At 35.8% G+C, this 18,189-nt stretch overlaps 1 protein-coding gene and 1 long non-coding RNA gene across 3 annotated transcripts in view; one reads left to right on the top strand and one right to left on the bottom strand.

Moving 5' to 3' along the window:
* The window catches only part of LOC149682794 (uncharacterized), a 524,355-nt gene that overhangs the window by 385,274 nt on the left and 120,892 nt on the right, over nucleotides 1-18,189 (bottom strand). The window lies entirely within an intron of this gene.
* LOC149682797 (uncharacterized) lies at nucleotides 10,587-14,869 on the top strand. Of its 2 annotated transcripts, none has more exons than XM_089834429.1 (4): nucleotides 10,587-10,675; nucleotides 10,818-10,862; nucleotides 10,946-11,027; nucleotides 14,606-14,869. In XM_089834429.1, exons 1-4 carry the CDS (start codon nucleotides 10,638-10,640, stop codon nucleotides 14,789-14,791), a joined length of 351 nt encoding a protein of 116 aa, XP_089690555.1. In that variant the 5' UTR covers nucleotides 10,587-10,637; the 3' UTR covers nucleotides 14,792-14,869. The 2 variants fall into 2 exon arrangements, with proteins under 2 accessions (XP_089690555.1, XP_089690556.1); XM_089834430.1 differs by lacking the exon at nucleotides 14,606-14,869 and adding an exon at nucleotides 11,103-11,336.

Below are 18,189 nucleotides of genomic sequence, written 5' to 3'. Positions count from 1 at the left end.
GCCTGGTATAAAAGTGACGCAGTCATTTTTTCATCGAATCCAAGATAAATTGGCTGTTTCCAACTTGCAAATAATCCTCAGGCCATTATCACTTGTAGCTGACTATGTTCGCCCATGATCTGGTCATGTTTTACGTCGTATTCCAATAGTGATCTAACTTTTACTTCATCAAATGTCAATACTACTAATTTCTCTATGATTGGCATGTGCGTTCCATTTGCTTTCATTATTTTTAGAACATCATTTAGTAATCCTGGCCTGAAATCTAGCTCAGAAGCAAAGTGCCTAAGTGTTGCTATATGAGGCAAAGGAATATTGCGTTGCTCACGAAGGTATATGTAGGCTCGTTTGCTGAGGTACCGTAATGCAAAGGCCCTTGCAATATCTTCATCATCCCACTTCACTTTTTTGGAGCCTTTTAACATTTTAATATGGCTTTTAGTAAAAACATTTTGTAAAATTTCTTCCTGTTTGAAGTTGTTTTCCGAGAGCAACTTATTCTCTTTTTTCAGCCTTTTTAAGTCTTTCCTCAATAAACGTAATTCAATACCTTGAATTGAGTTATTGCACCATAATGAGCGTATTTTTTGGTCCTTCTTGGTTATCTGTTCATCAGCATCTTAGTTTTCGCGATACTTGCTTTTCGCGCTAAGAGAAGTTTCTTATTTTTGGCCAAAACCTCCTTAAAATTGCACTGACATGGACTCCTTGTAGAATTTCGGGTAGGATTGCACTTTATCTAACTAACTCAACTAACAGCGGTTACTGATTAATTAGACCACGGGGAGTTCGGAAAAAATAGTGAAAAAATTCTAAACCCGCCGCAAGTTGGTCAAAAAATTTTTGGAAAATTTTAAAATTGCATGTACTTACCGCTATAGACTAAAAGGATTATGCACTCAATCTTTGATAATATGCCGGGGGGGCGGAGGGCAACTATAATACCTTCAAGGACTCGCGACGGAAGTATAGCTATGGAATTTTTAAGACCTACTGAATTTATCAAAACCGTTCATTTTGTTACTGGGATCGAAAAGTAATCTGAGAAATTTCCAAAATATTGCGTAATGAAAAATTTGGAAATGCCAAAAATAAGGAAAAGGAGAATATAGGCGAGAAATGGCGAAAATTACATTAGCGATATTTTAGTTTCTAAAACAAGCATTAACTTTTGGAAAGTATTTAAAAGTAAATCAATATTTTGGGAAAAAGGCACTAATTGGTTTTTAAGTAACTAGGCCTATTCGCAAACAGAAATTTTGGAAAAGGTGGTAAATTAGCTAATAAGTAACCAAACCGAACCCTAACTAATAATATTTGAAAAGGTGGATATTAATTGAGAAAAAAATTAGGAATAGGGCGCATTATATTTGAGTTATAAATGTAGTAATCATCAAAGCTTTGGAAAAGGCGGATTTTGTTGAGAAATATCTCAGAAAAGGTTGCATTCTATTTGGGTTGTAAAAGAAGTAATCATCAAGTTTTTGGAACAGGCTTAAAATAATTTGGGAAGCAAATGAACGCAAAGTCAAAATTATGGAAAATTACGCGAATTATTTGGAAATAAATGGTAATATTTGTAAAAGGCGTCATATTTTACAGCAATATTTTGGAAAAGGCGTCATATTTTACAGCAATATTTTGGAAAGGCGTCATATTTTACAGCAGTATTTTGGAAAAGGCGTCATATTTTACAGCAATATTTTGGAAAAGGCGTCAAATTTTACAGCAATATTTTGGAAAAGGCGTCAAATTATACAGCAATATTTTGGAAAAGGCGTCATATTTTACAGCAATATTTTGGGAAAGGCGTCAAATTTTACAGCAATATTTTGGAAAAGGCGTCAAATTTTACAGCAATATCATAAAAAAACTCTCCATGAGAAATGAAGTGTCGCCTCCTCCAAGTGGTGTTTCTCGGGTAATACATTACGGCATAGCCATACATATACTTGGAATTTCTAATTGTATTTAGTTCTTCTCTGGTAATCTGAAACCCTTTACAAAATATCGCTGTTTTTGTTTAGATATTTCAAAAAGAATAAGACGCCTTTTGCAAAATTTTGCTGTAAAATATGACTCCTTTTCCAAATTTTTGCTGTAAAATATGACTCCTTTTCCAAATTTTTTCTATAAATATGACTCCTTTTCCAAAATTTTGCTGTAAAATATGACGCCTTTTCCAAAATTTTGCTGTAAAGTAGAACTCCTTTTCCACAATATTGCTGTAAAGTAGAACTCCTTTTCCAAATATTGCTGTAAAATTTGACGCCTTTTCCAAAATATTGCTGTAAAATATGACGCCTTTTCCAAAATATTGCTATAAAATTTGACGCCTTTTCCCATATATTGCTCTAAAATCGGGCACTTTTTCCAAAATATTATTGATGTAAAATATGACGCCTTTTCCAAAATATTATTGATGTAAAATATGACGCCTTTTCCAAAATATTATTGATGTAAAATATGACGCCTTTTCCAAAATATTATTGATGTAAAATATGACGCCTTTTCCAAAGTATTGCTGTAAAATATGACGCCTTTTAGAGACCTGCACGGGCCGAGTTTTTCAGGCCCGACCCGGCCCGGCCCGTTAATTTCCAAAATTTTAAAAGCCCAACCCAGCCCGGCCCGTTAATTTCCAAAATTTTAAAAGCCCAACCCGGCCCGGCCCGTTAATTTCCAAAATTTTAAAAGCCCGACCCGGCCCGGCCCGTTAATTTCCAAAATTTTAAAAGCCCGACCCGGCCCGGCCCGATACAGTTTTCAAAAGTGGAAAGCCCGGCTCGGCCCGTGCAGGACTCTGACGCCTTTTCCAAAATATTGCTGTAAAATATGACTCCTTTTCGAAATATTACCATTTATTTCCAAATAATTCGCGTAGTTTTCGATAATTTTGCCTTTACATTCATTTGCTTCCCAAATTATTTGAAGCCTGTTCCAAAATTTTGATGCTTACTTCATTTACAACTCAAATAAAATTAGACCTATTCCTAATTTTTTTTCTCAATTAAAATCCACCTTTTCAAATATTATTAGCATAAATCTCACAATTTTTGTAGATTTTGCTTCTCTTAGTAAGATCTAGAATACGCGATAACACTATTTTCGTCGCGAGTCCATTTGGTAAGATCGAGCTCGGCTGCAGACGACGGAGTTAGGTTTTTCTCGACTTCTCGGGCCTCGGGGGTTACGGTAAGTACATGCAATTTTAAAATTTTCAAAAATTTTTTTGACCAACTTGCGGCGGGTTTAGAATTTTTTTCACTATTTTTTCCGAACTCTCCGTGGTCTAATTAGTCAGTAACCGCTGTTAGTTGAGTTAGTTAGATAAAGTGCAATCCTACCCGATTGGAGAATGCCAAGTTGGCCAGAATTGTAAAGAAAACGAATCGATATAAACTGTTCAAGGGTGCAGCCATTCGACAAATGAGCAGGGCCGGAAATAAGCACAGGACACGGGACATTGTCCAATAAAATTTAAAAATGTCCCATAAATTTTTTTAAAAACGAAGGGGGTCACTGGGCATTTTGACCAATAAATTTTCCGAAGTTTTGATAGCTTGACTATGAAGATGCGACACCTTTTTTGCACATGCCAGTGGACAATGTCCAATAAATTTTCTAGTCAAATAGGGGGTCACTGGACACATGTCCTATAAGAATTTTTTCTTATTTCCGGCCCTGCAAATGAGACCTGTGGAGCTACTGTTGTTCAAAGAAGGAAAAGAGATTGTTTGTCAATAACCGAACAGTGCATTTGCAATCCAGGTTACTGCCGTTACAATAGAAACTGTATCCTCGACAGCGACTTTAAAAATTAAAAAATAAACTAAATATGTAATTATAGTTTATTTTTAAAATTAATGTTTAGCGGGTGAAAAATATAATTATTCATTTGGTGTTTCCCATTTTTGAAGGGGTTTTCTTCTGACGTCGGCAAGCTAAAATATTCTCTAAATTTTTAACTCTCCAATTAGTGACGATGACTTAACTGAGAGGTATTACACTGGAGGTGTCTGTGTGTGCCTTTCACCGCGTTCGGAAGTGTCAAATTGGCTTCTAACAAGAACACCATTTTTTCTTTCTTCTATTCCACTTAGACACCAATTTACAACAATGTCATCTACCGCATTATCATCGTACGCGGCGATCGGCTAGAGTTTCAAGAAACGTCTACCTCCACCCTGGTCGCGACTCGGAAAGGTAATAGCTTGGTTTCGCAAATTGTTCACCATGCACAAAGTGGAACATCTGCAAACTTCTCACACTACGTACACTACGTTTATAGCTATTATATATCGATTAGAGAATAGCACGTAAAACTGAATTCTAAAGAAAAACGAATACTTGGTTAGGAACGCAATATGTATTCAGTAGAGGCTTCTTGTTTTTATTTTACACCTTGGTTCAGTCAGGTCGGGCGCTTACGTTTTAGTCTCAAGAATGAAGGGTGTGTTTCTTGTATGGCCAATATAGTTTAAACCTAGGTCAAGGTTTTGAGAATTAGATATTCGCCCACATTTGGCTCGGTTTGAAATATTTGCGGTTTTTCTACAATAGATGAATTTTTAAATATTTAAGGACTGTACTTGTGCGTGGGAATGTTTCATTTTGCAAGAATTGTTTATAGCTAAGAAAATTCAAAATCGATACAACGTGAGAAAACTGTTCATAAGGCCTGAAAAATATCGTTTCAATTCAGTGACGCTATTCACCCAGAGTGCATAACATGCTTTCTTTAGATGAAGCATTTTTGTATAAGTCGGTCGCGTTTTAAACTCATAGTTTATCTCATTTGCACTGCATTTTGTTTACATCAACTTATTAGTTATTGTGTTGTGTATTTTGGGTTTCCCACGACTGTTGATGCGGAAGTCTTGGTAAAAAAGCCAAATAGTCTTCCCGGCATTACGCTCTGCTTCAATAAAGAGTACGTATTGAATATACATTAAATACAAACGCGCAATATAGTACTTTGCATCGTTTCAATTCATAATTGTATCAAGAAAACGTATACTGTATACGGGATCTAGTCTAGTGCATCAAAATCACAAAATACTAAACCGTGAAACTAGTTAATCTTCTCCGGATTTTACCCTTTCCCAAAAACAGGGAAAATGGACCCTATTCTATAAAAATCTCCATGATTAAGACGAAGATCCAAATCTAAAATTTAGGTTCCATTTGCAGAGGGCGCTTCAAACCTCATAATCTAGCCCCATTCTGAATCGACATTTGAATCTCCCGTCAAACCATTACTCACCTATAGCTCGTTATTTTCTATTCATTATCTACAAATTAGTGGATTATAATTCTAGTTCTTGTTTATGGGCTATTCTTTTGCGGCGGGTTACATACAAGTAAAATGTTTTTATGCGTTGAATTTTTGCAAAGCTAGGTTGCAATAGTTGTTAATTTGAAAAAACTCTTGCTTTCGTAGTCTTAGATTTTTAATTAAACATAATTAGGAAATGAAGCAGACAGTTTACAGGGAAGTTGTGCAAACCAATATTTCACCAAGGCAATATATAAATTTTCTGCGATAACCTAATTAGTCAATATATATTTAATATTAGAATTTAACCCTTTTTCAAAACTAATATTATCCGAAAGATTTTGAACGGTTTTATTGAAATTTCATTAAAATAATTAGTTATGGACGATTGGCCAAAATCGTAAATTAACGCTCGTGTCCCATTGGACAGAATGCCTGAGGATAGAAATCCCATCCAAACGAAATAAAAAACAAATATTTCCCAATGAACAGTAACTTAATTCCATTGAACAGAAGTACAATTATCCAAATCTATAAACATTTACTGCTTGTGAAAGTTTTGACAAGCAAAGCAAATGAAATTGCATTGTATTATAACTATTAATTTATTGAAATATTTTGTTCATCCGAACCATACATTTTACGAATATTATTTCATTAATTTTGACTTTACTCAGCTGTTTAGTTAACCTTTTTTCAGACTTTTAGACACACTTCTATGTAGACGAAATATTTCTCATGGTTTTTGTCATAAAAAGGTAAACCTTGTTACTTTTTTTGCTAAATTAATTACTGCTACTTAAATACAGTAACGCTCTAATTTGGAAACCAATAACTAAGGATATAGCTCGAAGCGAAGACGCCTTGGCTTTCATGAGTCGACCAGAGAATCGCATGAACGTAGTGGAAAAATGCTCGTTCCGCCACAATAACTTTGCTATTGATAACGACACAGTGTTATCTAATGAAGAGTGTATAAGGTAAGGGAATCGCAATCACCCGTAAGCGTCCTTTAAATTCCCTCTGAAAATCAGTTCAATAGTTCAAATGCTTCAAAAATATGAAATATTTTAATACAGATTCTTAAAATGCTCCTTGTTAAATGTATTTCATGAGTTTATGAGACCAAAGAATATACCCTTTTCTAAAGAGGGCAGTAGTATCATCTGCAATTCTGCATGATGTAGGGTTAAAATGGAACAACTGGTATGTAGATCCATAGACGTTACATTAAGCTTCATTGTTACCAGTCCACCAAATAACTATTTTTAAAGCCATATCTAATGTCTCTGGATTCCTATACCGGATGTTTTATCATAACTTACGAGGTGGTCAAACATCATACTAATTTACTCCTGACTTTAGAAAAGGCCTATTGTCGAAGATGGAAGATATATTTGAAATGGTAAAAACACAGTTAAGCTCGTTCCCAGAAATGTTCTAGTGTATACCTTCGGAACGTCTAAATGAAACCTGAAATTTCAGTAAACTTTTAAGGTTAAGTTATTTCTACTTCCAATCAGTCGTATATACACCCTTATTTAATTTACTAGATTTTTTTTGAATTCCCTATAAGATTTTATTAATACAATAGTTAAAAAATGGATATCATTTACGATATGGAACGTTCTTCAGTTTCATTCCAAGTCGGTTTACATTTTCATACCGCGCAAACGTAAAGAGAAATGAAGTGTAAATATTAAGAGAAGAGAATAATATTAAGAGTGGCACTTGCTATATCCGTAATTCTTTACGTCAGTAAAGATATTCTTACCGGTTCACGGGTAGTTGAGCTGTTTTCAAAAGAGCGTTTTGGAGTAAAGCGGTGCCCAAAACAGCGGTTTGCAAAACCGCGTGGAAGCAAAACCGCGGTTGCTGTTTCCGCGTTTCTCAATACAGCGCTATTTCCCAAAAAAACAGCGGTTGCTGTTTCCGCGTTTCTCAATACAGCGCTATTTCCCAAAACAGCGGTTGCTGTTTCCGCGTTTCTCAATATAGCGCTATTTTCCCAACCAGCGTTTTAGCACTACAGCGTTTCATAACCGTTTGTGATCCTCAGGTTATGGACTGGTTTGCGGAATATATTTTGGAAAAAGTGGCAGAAAATTAATAAGAGTATATTTTGGAAAAGGTGGCAGCTAATTAATAGGAAATTATTTTGGAAAAGGTGGCAGCTAACTAATTGGAGAATATTTTGGAAAAGGTAGCAGCCAATTAATAGGAGAATATTTTGGAAAAGGTTGCATCTAATTATTAGGAGGATATTTTGGAAAAGGTGGCAGCTAATTAATAGGAAAATATTTTGGAAAAGGTGGTAGGTAATTAATAGGAGAATATTTTGGAAAAGGTGGCAGCTAATTAATAGGAGAATATTTTGGAAAAGGTGGCAGCTAATTAATGGGAGAATATTTTGGAAAAGGTGGCAGCTAATTAATAGGAGAATATTTTGGAAAAGGTGGCAGCTAATTAATAGGAGGATATTTTGGATAAGGTGGAAGGTAATTTAAAGGAGTTCAAATAACCCATCCCAACCAAACATTAAAACGCATTAACACACTAGACCACGAAACTGTTTGTTTGACAACCATTAAAATTCAAACCTAAAGCTGAAATCAATACTAATTAGAGCTCGGCATTATCCATCCGTAATCCGTGAAATAGTGAATAATCGATTATTTATAGATAAATGTTGTGGACATAATTCGATTTAATATACAACTTCTGTTGATAATTCTGGATTATGGATAAAATAACGTGGATAATGGATAGATAATGCCGAGCTCTAATACTTATACCTTCAACAATACGAAACAACGCTCAAGATATAAACGCTGTAATCAAAATGCGCTGAAACGAGAAATGGCTATAATGGCAAACGCGTTTATGAAAAAGCCGTTTTGGACAATGCTGTTATGATAACACGCCCAATCGATAACATACCATTCTGACCAACCTCAAATTACCTCTCCTTCCCTGATTGGCTTACGAGCTTCTGCCATCGTTGTGACATTAAATGACGATACTCAGCGCCTGAGAATGAAATAATAGATAAGAGTCTAATCAGCATTCTTAAAACGAATAGCTATTGACGCTGTTGCAGATAGAGTTAGGAAAAAGTTAAGAGTGGCGTAATCTGGGTACTACTATTCATATAATTTGGTTTTACGCTGTGTATTTCCGTGAATTTTCAGGTTACCTTTGAGCTTAGTCGGCTTCACGTAACCTTCCTGAACCAATATGGCTCAATTATCCTATTATTCCCTTCTGATATAATATAATTTCTAGTCTAATTTCTTCTGTTATTTCTGCAGCATGTGGATATCCACTGGTTACGAGCCTTGCGTTGTTTTAAACGTTGCTTGGGGTCATACTTTTCACTTTAAACCAGAACATGCTGAGTTCATGATATCGTCTGATTCGGTTTATGAAAGACACGGCCACTCTACCTTTGGAATCGATGTCTTTTTGCACAACTCATACGTCATACCAAATCGAAACATAAGATCATATTTAGTCTCATTCGGCAGCATCTTTAAAATCAGTTTTCAAAAGGTACCTTCTGACACATTACTCGATCCTTTTTCGGGCGCACTTCATTTTAAACATGTAGCTGTAAATAATTGACTGATAGCCGTCAATTGAAAACGAAAGAAAAGACACGCGGCCATCTTTCTTATTTGCATAGGCTCGTCTTACTTTCGATAGAGGGTCGAATTTCAAATCCCATTTTTTTATGGACAAACAAGATCTAATCTTTTCTTAAAAGAGGAGAAAGCAGGAGTCTCAACTCCTTCGGTCCTTCTAAAATACAGCTCCATGATCTATTTGGTACGGGGCCGAACATCGGTTGTGTATTGTTAAGGAACTTATTTCTAAGGCAATGTAACAAAATAAAGACCACTTGTTTTCAATATGATTGTAATAGTAACCTAACTTTACGATAACCAAATTAAGGTTAAAATTCATTTCAATACCTTTCTATAATAAAAATACTTAAGTGATTTGACTTCATAACTAGTTATACTATAAAGTAAAAGAAATATAATAAATATAATCTAATCGTGTTTAAATTAAAGTAGAAAAGACAGCAATTGTGGCATTTTCTATGAACATATAATGAAAATATCCTTAAGACGTTCTAGATCGCAGCTCAGCCTCTCTATTCTCTACCCATTTTTTAAATGTTTGAAACAACTCAAACTTTGCTCCATGGTGGTATGTTAATATTAGGCCCTGGAAAACGCAATCAGAAATGACTTTCAAAACTAAGGCAATAACTTGCATCAGCGCTGTATGTTCTGCAGTTTAAATTCTTCGTTTATCAAGAACATTTTTTTTTTCAATGTAGCTGGTTGTTTACGAACTTGAACCGCCATATCGTACAAACTGTTTGGATTACAGAAAACTCTACAAGAAAGAAAAGTATTTCTGGAACCTTAGCAAAGAGGTTTTAGCCTTAAGCCTTTTGAAGAAAATTTCTTTTATTTTTATTTGTATCTTTACTCTAATTAATAGACGTGTTACTATAATTGCTTATGGATGAAACTGAACTATGAATGCGGTTGTATACCTTCACCCATTGCCTTCATAGACGGATATTATGCTTGTAACGAAACGGAGAAAGGCAAGTATTGTAAGAATCAAATGTGTCGTACAAACTAAGACGATCATCAGGACCTACAAATAAACCCACCTCTACGGATTAGCTTCTATGGAGTAGCTCACGTTTGCTCCTATTTCATGACTATGTATATTTTTGAAAATTATCCGAAGTTTAATGCTTTTTTAAGAATGGAATATTGCGAAATTTAAACATTTGATCAATATTTTAGTATAATCAAAAATGAATAAAAAATAACAAAAAGTTTATGACTAAATGGGATCAAAGTCTTCCTACGGGCTCGGCATGAAGTTTATGGAGTGAGGTTAGGATTTCTTCCTCTCGTTCTTGCTTTACCCCGGGCATGAATTTTTTAAGCCAAGGCAACGTCAATCATACTTCGCCTATGTTTTCTGTAGTGCCTCACTTTTTGTTATACCTATTTATTTTTGATAAAATGGAAGATTGAATTTATAAAATAAAGATCAACTTTATGGTTTTACAAATACTTAAATATCATTAGTTCATAACGTTCTCTAATTACATTATGGGAAGGTGTAGGTTGTTATCAAATACCACTAGCACTTAAATTGCTTGTAAATAATGGGTTCTACAGTATCTAATTGCAAGATTTTTACGCGGATTTACTGTACTAAATAACTAAACCATTCAAAATCTGGCCAATGCAGACTTAAGGTTTACGAATCAGTACTTACATTTTCAGGAAAATGTAGTAGTCGAATCAGTTTGGATCAAGAAATGGCTAAATGCAAGCAGAAATGTCCGAATGCGTGCAGGTAAGTAAAAAGCTTCTTTGCCTACGAAACATATTAAGTAATTTTTTATTAAATTAAGATGTTACGTGTAGTTTTGCATGTTTTAAACCTCGTTGACTTTTTAATCTGTATGAATTAATTGAAAATACATCTATCATTTCAGAGTGGAATACTACGATTATGTGGTACTACACGCATCCACGAACAGGTGTGTTATTATTAATAATAATAATTTACTATTGCTACGAGATATTTATAATCACAGGAAATATTTCAATTTTCTTTTTTTAGAGAATTGGGAACGAGACTCGAAATATACGAAGAGCTTCGAAGTCATACCATGATAGTTTTCAACCACAAACCACAAATGAAGGTTAGTTATTTTTATCAAAATCGTGGTGTTTCTTTATACAACTTAGCTAGTGAATTAGGAGAACCATTATCATAGCATGAAAGCTGCATCTCTAAAGGGACCGAAAAATGGCCGACTTCCTCTGCACAAACCGAGTCTTCTCTATCACAGCATCAGGGGAAAAGATGGGAGCTGTGAATAGACAAATATAAATATTCGCTTTCTAGTTGCTTTTACCGCAATACACACCGATCCGAGAGGCTCAAAATTGTGGTCCATCATGATTGGTCAGAATTTCGGGCAGCCTAGAGCATATTATGCTAATAACTCTATGTGTAGTTGACCGTCAAAAACGTGCTGCCAGATGTTCTACAATGTTTTCTCAACTCAAGGGTCTGAGTATTATTCTGGATAAAGCAGACTGGCCACGACTCTACTCGTAGTATTATATTATACTCGTAAGTCTTGTAGAGCTGTAGGCCGGTGTGTCCGAATCTTAGCCTTTTTTGTGTTTTCAAATATTAATATGGATTCACAAAAGAAGCTTAATTTAACTTTTATACTAGTCATATGTAAAATCTTGGAAACTTATAATTAACAGCTTAAATAACAATGTAAAAGGCGCTAAGCCTTAACTGCGTTGTCGTCTGATTAGAGTCGTTGTTGTTACAAGAACTCTAATCAGACGACAACTAAAAATTAAAAATAAAAATCTTACAAGTAGAGTCGAGAATAATGTGAATTGCACCGAACTGACTTCAAACTACAAAAACCAGTAATACTGAGGGAAAAACCTCTGACAGGCGAATTTTTCTATTGCTCTATTCGGGTATAGTCAAGGTCATTATGTCTTTCGTGATTCTTCAAGAACAAACTACCTTGGTCCTCGGTTTTTTGTTTATTATTTTTTTTATGAAGAAAACGTGCTATAGATAGGGATGTACAGACTGTTAAAGAAGTCTTTGCGCGTTGCGTTTTTCGCACATATTTTACCATATCTCAAAAACTATTTGAGCTAGCGCTCTGCAATAAAGTGCGTTAAAAAGTTTTGCATTCCTCTTTCATATTTTACCCGTTCCACAGTTGTCCTTTGCATACTTATACCGGAAACCAGAAATGTCAAAATTATCAACTTTGAAAATATTGGATTCTCGAGGATATAATTGCGATTTTCGGATTCGTTGGGTTCGATTCATATTTGAAAAGTTTTCAGCAAATTCAATTCGGATGAATAGGTCACGAGTAATCAGCCTTTATTCAAAATCTGGCAAACTAGGTTAGAGTGGCGATAATTCATAATCGAGTATCGAATGTTTGTCGTAATAATGCTTGTTAGATGTTTTGGCATCTTATGCGTATTATATTTGATTGGTCTTGTGGCGCAATACTTTGAAACAAATCAGACGTTCATTAAAGGGTGGTGAAGTAGAAAATAAAGTATTTTTTTATTGATTTTTCCATAAGACAGTGAAACATCCAAGAAATAACACCGAACGATTTTTAAACTACGATTAGTTTGAAATTTCATGAATAATTTTAAATAAGGACCTCCGACCAATCGCGTAGCGCCCTGCCTTTTTATCAACAATTTTCTCTTGGCACACTCCGTGTTGAATAAATTTATCGCGAGTCTTGAAAAAATTTGCGCGATGTGACAATTGTGGCGCGAGACATGGAGCGTGCCACGAGAATTTTGTTAACAAAAAGGCACGGCGTTAAGCGATGGGTCGGAGTCCCTTTTTTGAAACTATTCTTAAAATCTTAGCCTAATTTGAATATTAAAATCAATGGGAGGTATTTCCTGAATTGTTCATTATGCATACTGGTCTCATGATTAGTAGAAGAATCAATAAAAAATCACTTTAATTTCCACTTCCCCCTCCCTTTAAGAGAAAACCCGCGTCTTTTGAAGGAGAGAAGCGGTTTGTAAATATTGTTATTTGGGCCATGATATCATAATATTTAGAACTCACATTAAATACGTTTGGGTCTTCAGACCGACTCATTGCAGCCCAGTGAAAATCTCTTTCATGATGGCATATGCGCTTCACGAGATCCCTTCAAATAGACATATTCGACTATTCCATATAAGAAACAACTTCAGAGGAGATGGCTTCTATGCTAGGAATGTTCGCTACGCGATTGAGCTTCTCTAAACGGAGCCTGAGGTTGGGCTATAGCCTCCCGCGTTTACTGCAAATGTGAGACCAGGGATAGATTTAATTTTAGAAGTGGGAAATAGAGAATAGAGTAATCTAGGAGCGCGTCAAAATTCCACGGAAAGTAAGGGTATGAAAGAAGAGGCGTGCCAAAGCAACAAAGGTAAAAAGGAATAACGTATTTTTCGCCGATCCCGTCAGCAACGTCAGCAAAACGTAGTTTAAGTGAGCAATCAGAAAATTTAAACTTTTCATCACTCGCTAGAGGGAGGGCTCTATACTGGGCCAAGAAGTTATATCAGTATCTCAGAGAGAAGATATAAATTCGCCAGATTTCCAGCTTTATCTTCAGTCCTAACGTAGGTCCGCAGTCAATCCCCGTCTCTAAATTACAACCAGCATCTCATTGGTTCTTGAAAACTCACGTCAGCGCGACGACGCGAGTGAGGAAAATTTCCGACTGACGAGAGCGAAATAGCCCGGCGCCTCCTTTTACGTCCCCCCTTGTATTTTGAAAGGGGACTGGGAATAAAAAGGCATCTTATATCTTCTCTCTGAGATACTGATATAACTTCTTGACTGGGCTATGTGTCGGACTGAATTAAACACTAACCGTTCTCCAATCCTACTTCTAAAATTAAATCTATCTCTATTGAGGCTTAATAATAAAGCCGACCGCAACCAAAGCATGGGCAAAAGCGTATGCAAAGGACAACTGTGGAACGGGTAAAATATGAAAGAGGAATGCAAAAGTTTTATAACGCACTTTATTCCAGAGCGCTAGCTCTAATAGCTTTTGAAATATAGTAAAATATGTGCGAAAAAGGCAACGCGCAAAGACTTCTTTAACAGTCTTTAGAGATCCAACATTCATGCTCATATGTTCCATAGACCGGTTACTATGGTCAGTCGACTATACTCAACATTAATGACTCCATATTTTCCGCTAAGTCAGGGCTACCACAACAATTTAAGAAAAAAAAAATAGTCAAAAAAGAGGCGGTAAAAATAGGGTAAAATAACGACCAAATCATTTTAAATAGGAACCATATAGAGTCCTGTTCAAAAAGAAAATGAGCTCTTTATTTGTACTGAAGTGTTACCAAAAGTATTTAAGCTTTATTTATCACACTAAATATAGTATTAATAAAGGTTATATGGCTTTATTATCTAACACATTTCACTTTTTGAAAAACATAAGTCTGACACAATAAGTGCTCTTGTTTCGATTTTCTACAAAAGAAGGATTGATGTCGGATTTGGCATTAGCCGACTTCTACTTCTCTACATGGACTGATCAAAAATAACCAACGATCTTATACTATAGCCCCTTCCTAAATGAAGCCCGTAATAGATTCCACAATCAACCTTCCCAATATTCTCTTGTATTATGGTAGTAGTATATTTTATTTATGAAAGTATGTTTTTATGTTTTTACAGGACTTGGAATTTTTTAGCGCTGTTGGAGGCATCATAGGTATATGGCTGGGGCTGTCCGTGCGTAAACTACCAGACTTAATTTCCGACGTCATGGTCTTTGCTATCTTTAGATTTAAATTTTACAATTCCTCGTATATAAAGAAAAAAAATAGATTCAATGCTACACGACTACGTTTAAAGAAATAGGTGAAATACATATTACATAAGAATGTTAAAACGTTTGATTTTATCAGTGAAAAAACGTCTGGACAACTGTAAATATTCTAAATTTGTGTATGCTTGGATCAAAAGCCAATTGGAATATAAAGAAAGAAGGAATTTCAAAAAACGATTTCAGTTGCTTCATTACCGTAAGAACATAACCAAGGAATAACGCTGATTCCGGTGTTTTAAAATTTAAGTCGGTTTGAAGCAAACTGAATTTTAAATTCAATGAACGTATCCTGTCTCCAAGGTCTGAGTTATGACGCTCGTTTGGTCGAAGTGCTTTGAGATTCTCAAAGACTCCTCTTGGTTATAGGCCTATCATAAGTATGAAACTACCTATCCTTCGTAATGCTAGAGACCTGCTGAGAGCTAGAGTTCCAGAACTACGCGAGGCTAGACTACACATGATTTTGCAATCCATCTTCGGATTTAGTCTGTACAAAGCCTTCGACAGCGCTCACCAGGCGTCGCTTTACGAGAATCTATGATCTTTCACCTACCTCAATTCATAACAAACTCTCAGTGACAAACTTAGGGAACATATCTTAAGAATTTATGGTCATGTTATTTAAAATAACCCGACTAGTTTCGGTATCGTTAGCATACATCTTCAGGGGTGTGACCAGTCTACAACAGGAGCCACTAAGTATAATTTCAGATCCTGCTTCAATTTCACAAAATTGTTAAAATATAGAGCCCTTAACATATGTTTCAGTGAAACTATCTTACAATCTAGATTTTTCTTAGGAATGGAGAACAGAGTAGTCTGGGCGTGCGTCAAAGTCCCGGACCCCCTTCTAAAGGGGGGGTATGAAAGAACAGGCCGGTCATAGCCACAGAGGTAGAAACGAATTACGTATTTTTCGCTGTCCCCGTCAAATCGTAGTTTAAGTGAGCCAATAATATAATTTAAACTTTTCGTTATGTGTTGGAAGGAGGGGCTCTATACTGGGCTATTAGTCGGACTAAAGTAAATACAAACCGTTCTACATTCATACTTCTAAAACTAAATCTATCCCTGATAGAAATAAAAACAAAAAGTACACTTAGTTAACAGTTCCCTGTCTGTGGCCGTAGACGCCTTATAAACTGAGAAGAAAACTACCATCCTCTCAACCCCCTACACGAACTATCCAATCAGGGAAGAGCTTCTTGATGTCACAGGTTTATAGAAAGTAGTACATGATGCTGGCGTTAATTTTTGGTACTAGAGCTAGCACCTGCTACTTTATGAGCCTATTCACGGCTTGTTCCCTGTGCCACGGTCGGGAAGGTAATCATACGCAGAGGGGGTCGACACTATCCTGGGGTAAAATAGGGCTTCTCATATTACACGGTGCGAGAAAGTTTAATCAAAGCGCACTTTTTGTTTTTATATATATATACTTTTGATACTAAGCAACTAAACAACCAATGTTAAGCCCCAAACGTTGATTGCTCCATATGCTCCCCCCTACAATCCATTTTGTTACTATCTGCCACTAGAAGGCGAATTAACAAGTATTTTTCAACCATCTCCCTCTCCCATTGGTCCTTCAGTATTGCTTTGTCCATGATTATACAGTTTCTGAGACTCTAGAAACTAGAGCTCGGCATTTTCTATCCATTATCCACAAATTGGTGGATAACCGATTGTTTATAAACAAAGTTGTGGATATAATACGATTTAACATGCAAGTTCTTTAGATAATTTTCGAGTATGGATAAAGACATGAGTGAATCATATACTAGCTCCCTATAAGTTACTCAGCCACACTGGCCTAATGTATTCAGCGTTTTCTTCCCGCCAAAAAAGTGTTACCTATATGAGACCTACAGTGAGAGAAAATAACACTTCTCCCGGCGCTTACGTATTTCCGGTAAAAAACCGGAAAAGGAGATCAACCAATGAAACTTTGAACTGAAAGGTAGTTAGTATAAGCATACGACGTTTTAGAAATGTTGTGATTGTTTGCGGACGGTTCAGAGTCGTATTTTATCTTTGAAATTATTTTAATGGGTTAGGGTTGGCGCAATGGGAAGTTTTATTTTTTTCGCATTAAAATGGCAGAATTTTGGATATTTTTTGACACAGCCCAAATGATAGAAACTCATTTAAATTCAGACTTCAGAGCGTTGCCTACGGAATAAAAAATTTTATTCCGTAGGCAACATTCAGAGGCAGGAACTATTTATGGTGAGAGAACCAAACTTTATCAAAAAATAAGAGCTAAACAACAACTTAATAGTCATCTCGAAAACCTTACTAAACTTTTTAATAATGCGTCTAAAGAACTAATAGAAAAACTTAAAGAAAGGCCCAACTCATTTTTAACGAAGCCTGTTGTGAAACCAAAATTATTTTTCAATAAGCAAAAGAATGAATGTGACGCAAAGAAGTCAAACCTCCAAAACCGTTAATACCATTTGGAACTATCGTCACTTTCAAGTTCTCGATAAATTAATTTCAAAGCCCTAAGAGAGGGCGCCGTCTACTATCACTTTCAACCGCCTCCCCTCCTCTCGACTAATATTCGGAAGAAAATGCTGGATACATTAGGCCAGTGTGACTGAGTAACTTATAGGGAGCTAGTATATGATTCACTCATGATAAAGATGAAATAACGTGGATAATGGATAGATAATGCCGAGCTCTAGAAACCCAAGCATTATGTTTCCATGACCTCAGAATTTTCTAAACTCCACCCGCGTGGTGTCTATACTTTGGAAGTTCTTTGACAAAGATAAATGTAGCGAAATCATTTAGGCCTAGTCAGGGTTGGCAAAAATCCGGATTTTTCTTGAAAAAGCCACTGGTATGGTTTTTTGCTGGTTTAAACCGGATTTCATTGGATTTATCTGGCTTTTTTTAAACTACTCTCTAGTGCTTAATTATAGCACTTCTTTATTACATTTAGTGCGCTAGATGTCTTCTGCTAGGCCGAATCATTTATATTGTACTTATAAGTTGATAAAACTATAGACATTTCCCTTAGAGATGAGTAGGGACCTTGATTTAATCGGGATTTTTCAGTCCAACCTGACCCATATCGGGTCGGAAAATCCTAGATCGGGTTGGGTGAGAAAATTACTTAAGGGGGAGGACAACTGACCTAAAGTTCGAATCTTTTTCAAACGATGGCGCTCAGATCTGCGGGGAATAACACAATTCTATCCCCCGTGTAGTAGGTATTATAGTGGATATTTAGAAGTTTTCCTTCTATAAACCATCCCTGTACCGGAATTCAGTTAACTATTTATTATTATTCAACGCTATACTAACGCCGATAGAAATAACTGTCATGAAGGCTTTAATGTATTGAACATAAGGTGAGACGAACCTGATCTCGCATCTTTGAAAATGGGGAATTTTTTTTTTCCAAGCGCGGTTAAGATTA

Source organism: Phalangium opilio, unplaced genomic scaffold (assembly GCF_054372755.1).
Source record: "Phalangium opilio isolate 3A_F unplaced genomic scaffold, DU_Popi_V2 ptg000038l_1, whole genome shotgun sequence".
Classification (NCBI taxonomy): Eukaryota; Metazoa; Arthropoda; class Arachnida; order Opiliones; family Phalangiidae; genus Phalangium; species Phalangium opilio.
Note: the sequence above shows the minus strand (reverse complement) of the source record. Positions and strands in the feature narration are given on the sequence as shown.

What these genes read in the sequence shown, in the direction of transcription:
- LOC149682797 (XM_089834429.1), top strand. Translation starts at nt 10,638, where the DNA reads ATGGCTAAATGCAAGCAGAAATGTCCGAATGCGTGCAG. An exon ending in AAATGTCCGAATGCGTGCAG is followed by an intron (nt 10,676 to 10,817) that starts GTAAGTAAAAAG and finishes CTATCATTTCAG; the next exon opens with AGTGGAATACTACGATTATG. An exon ending in CTACACGCATCCACGAACAG is followed by an intron (nt 10,863 to 10,945) that starts GTGTGTTATTAT and finishes TTCTTTTTTTAG; the next exon opens with AGAATTGGGAACGAGACTCG.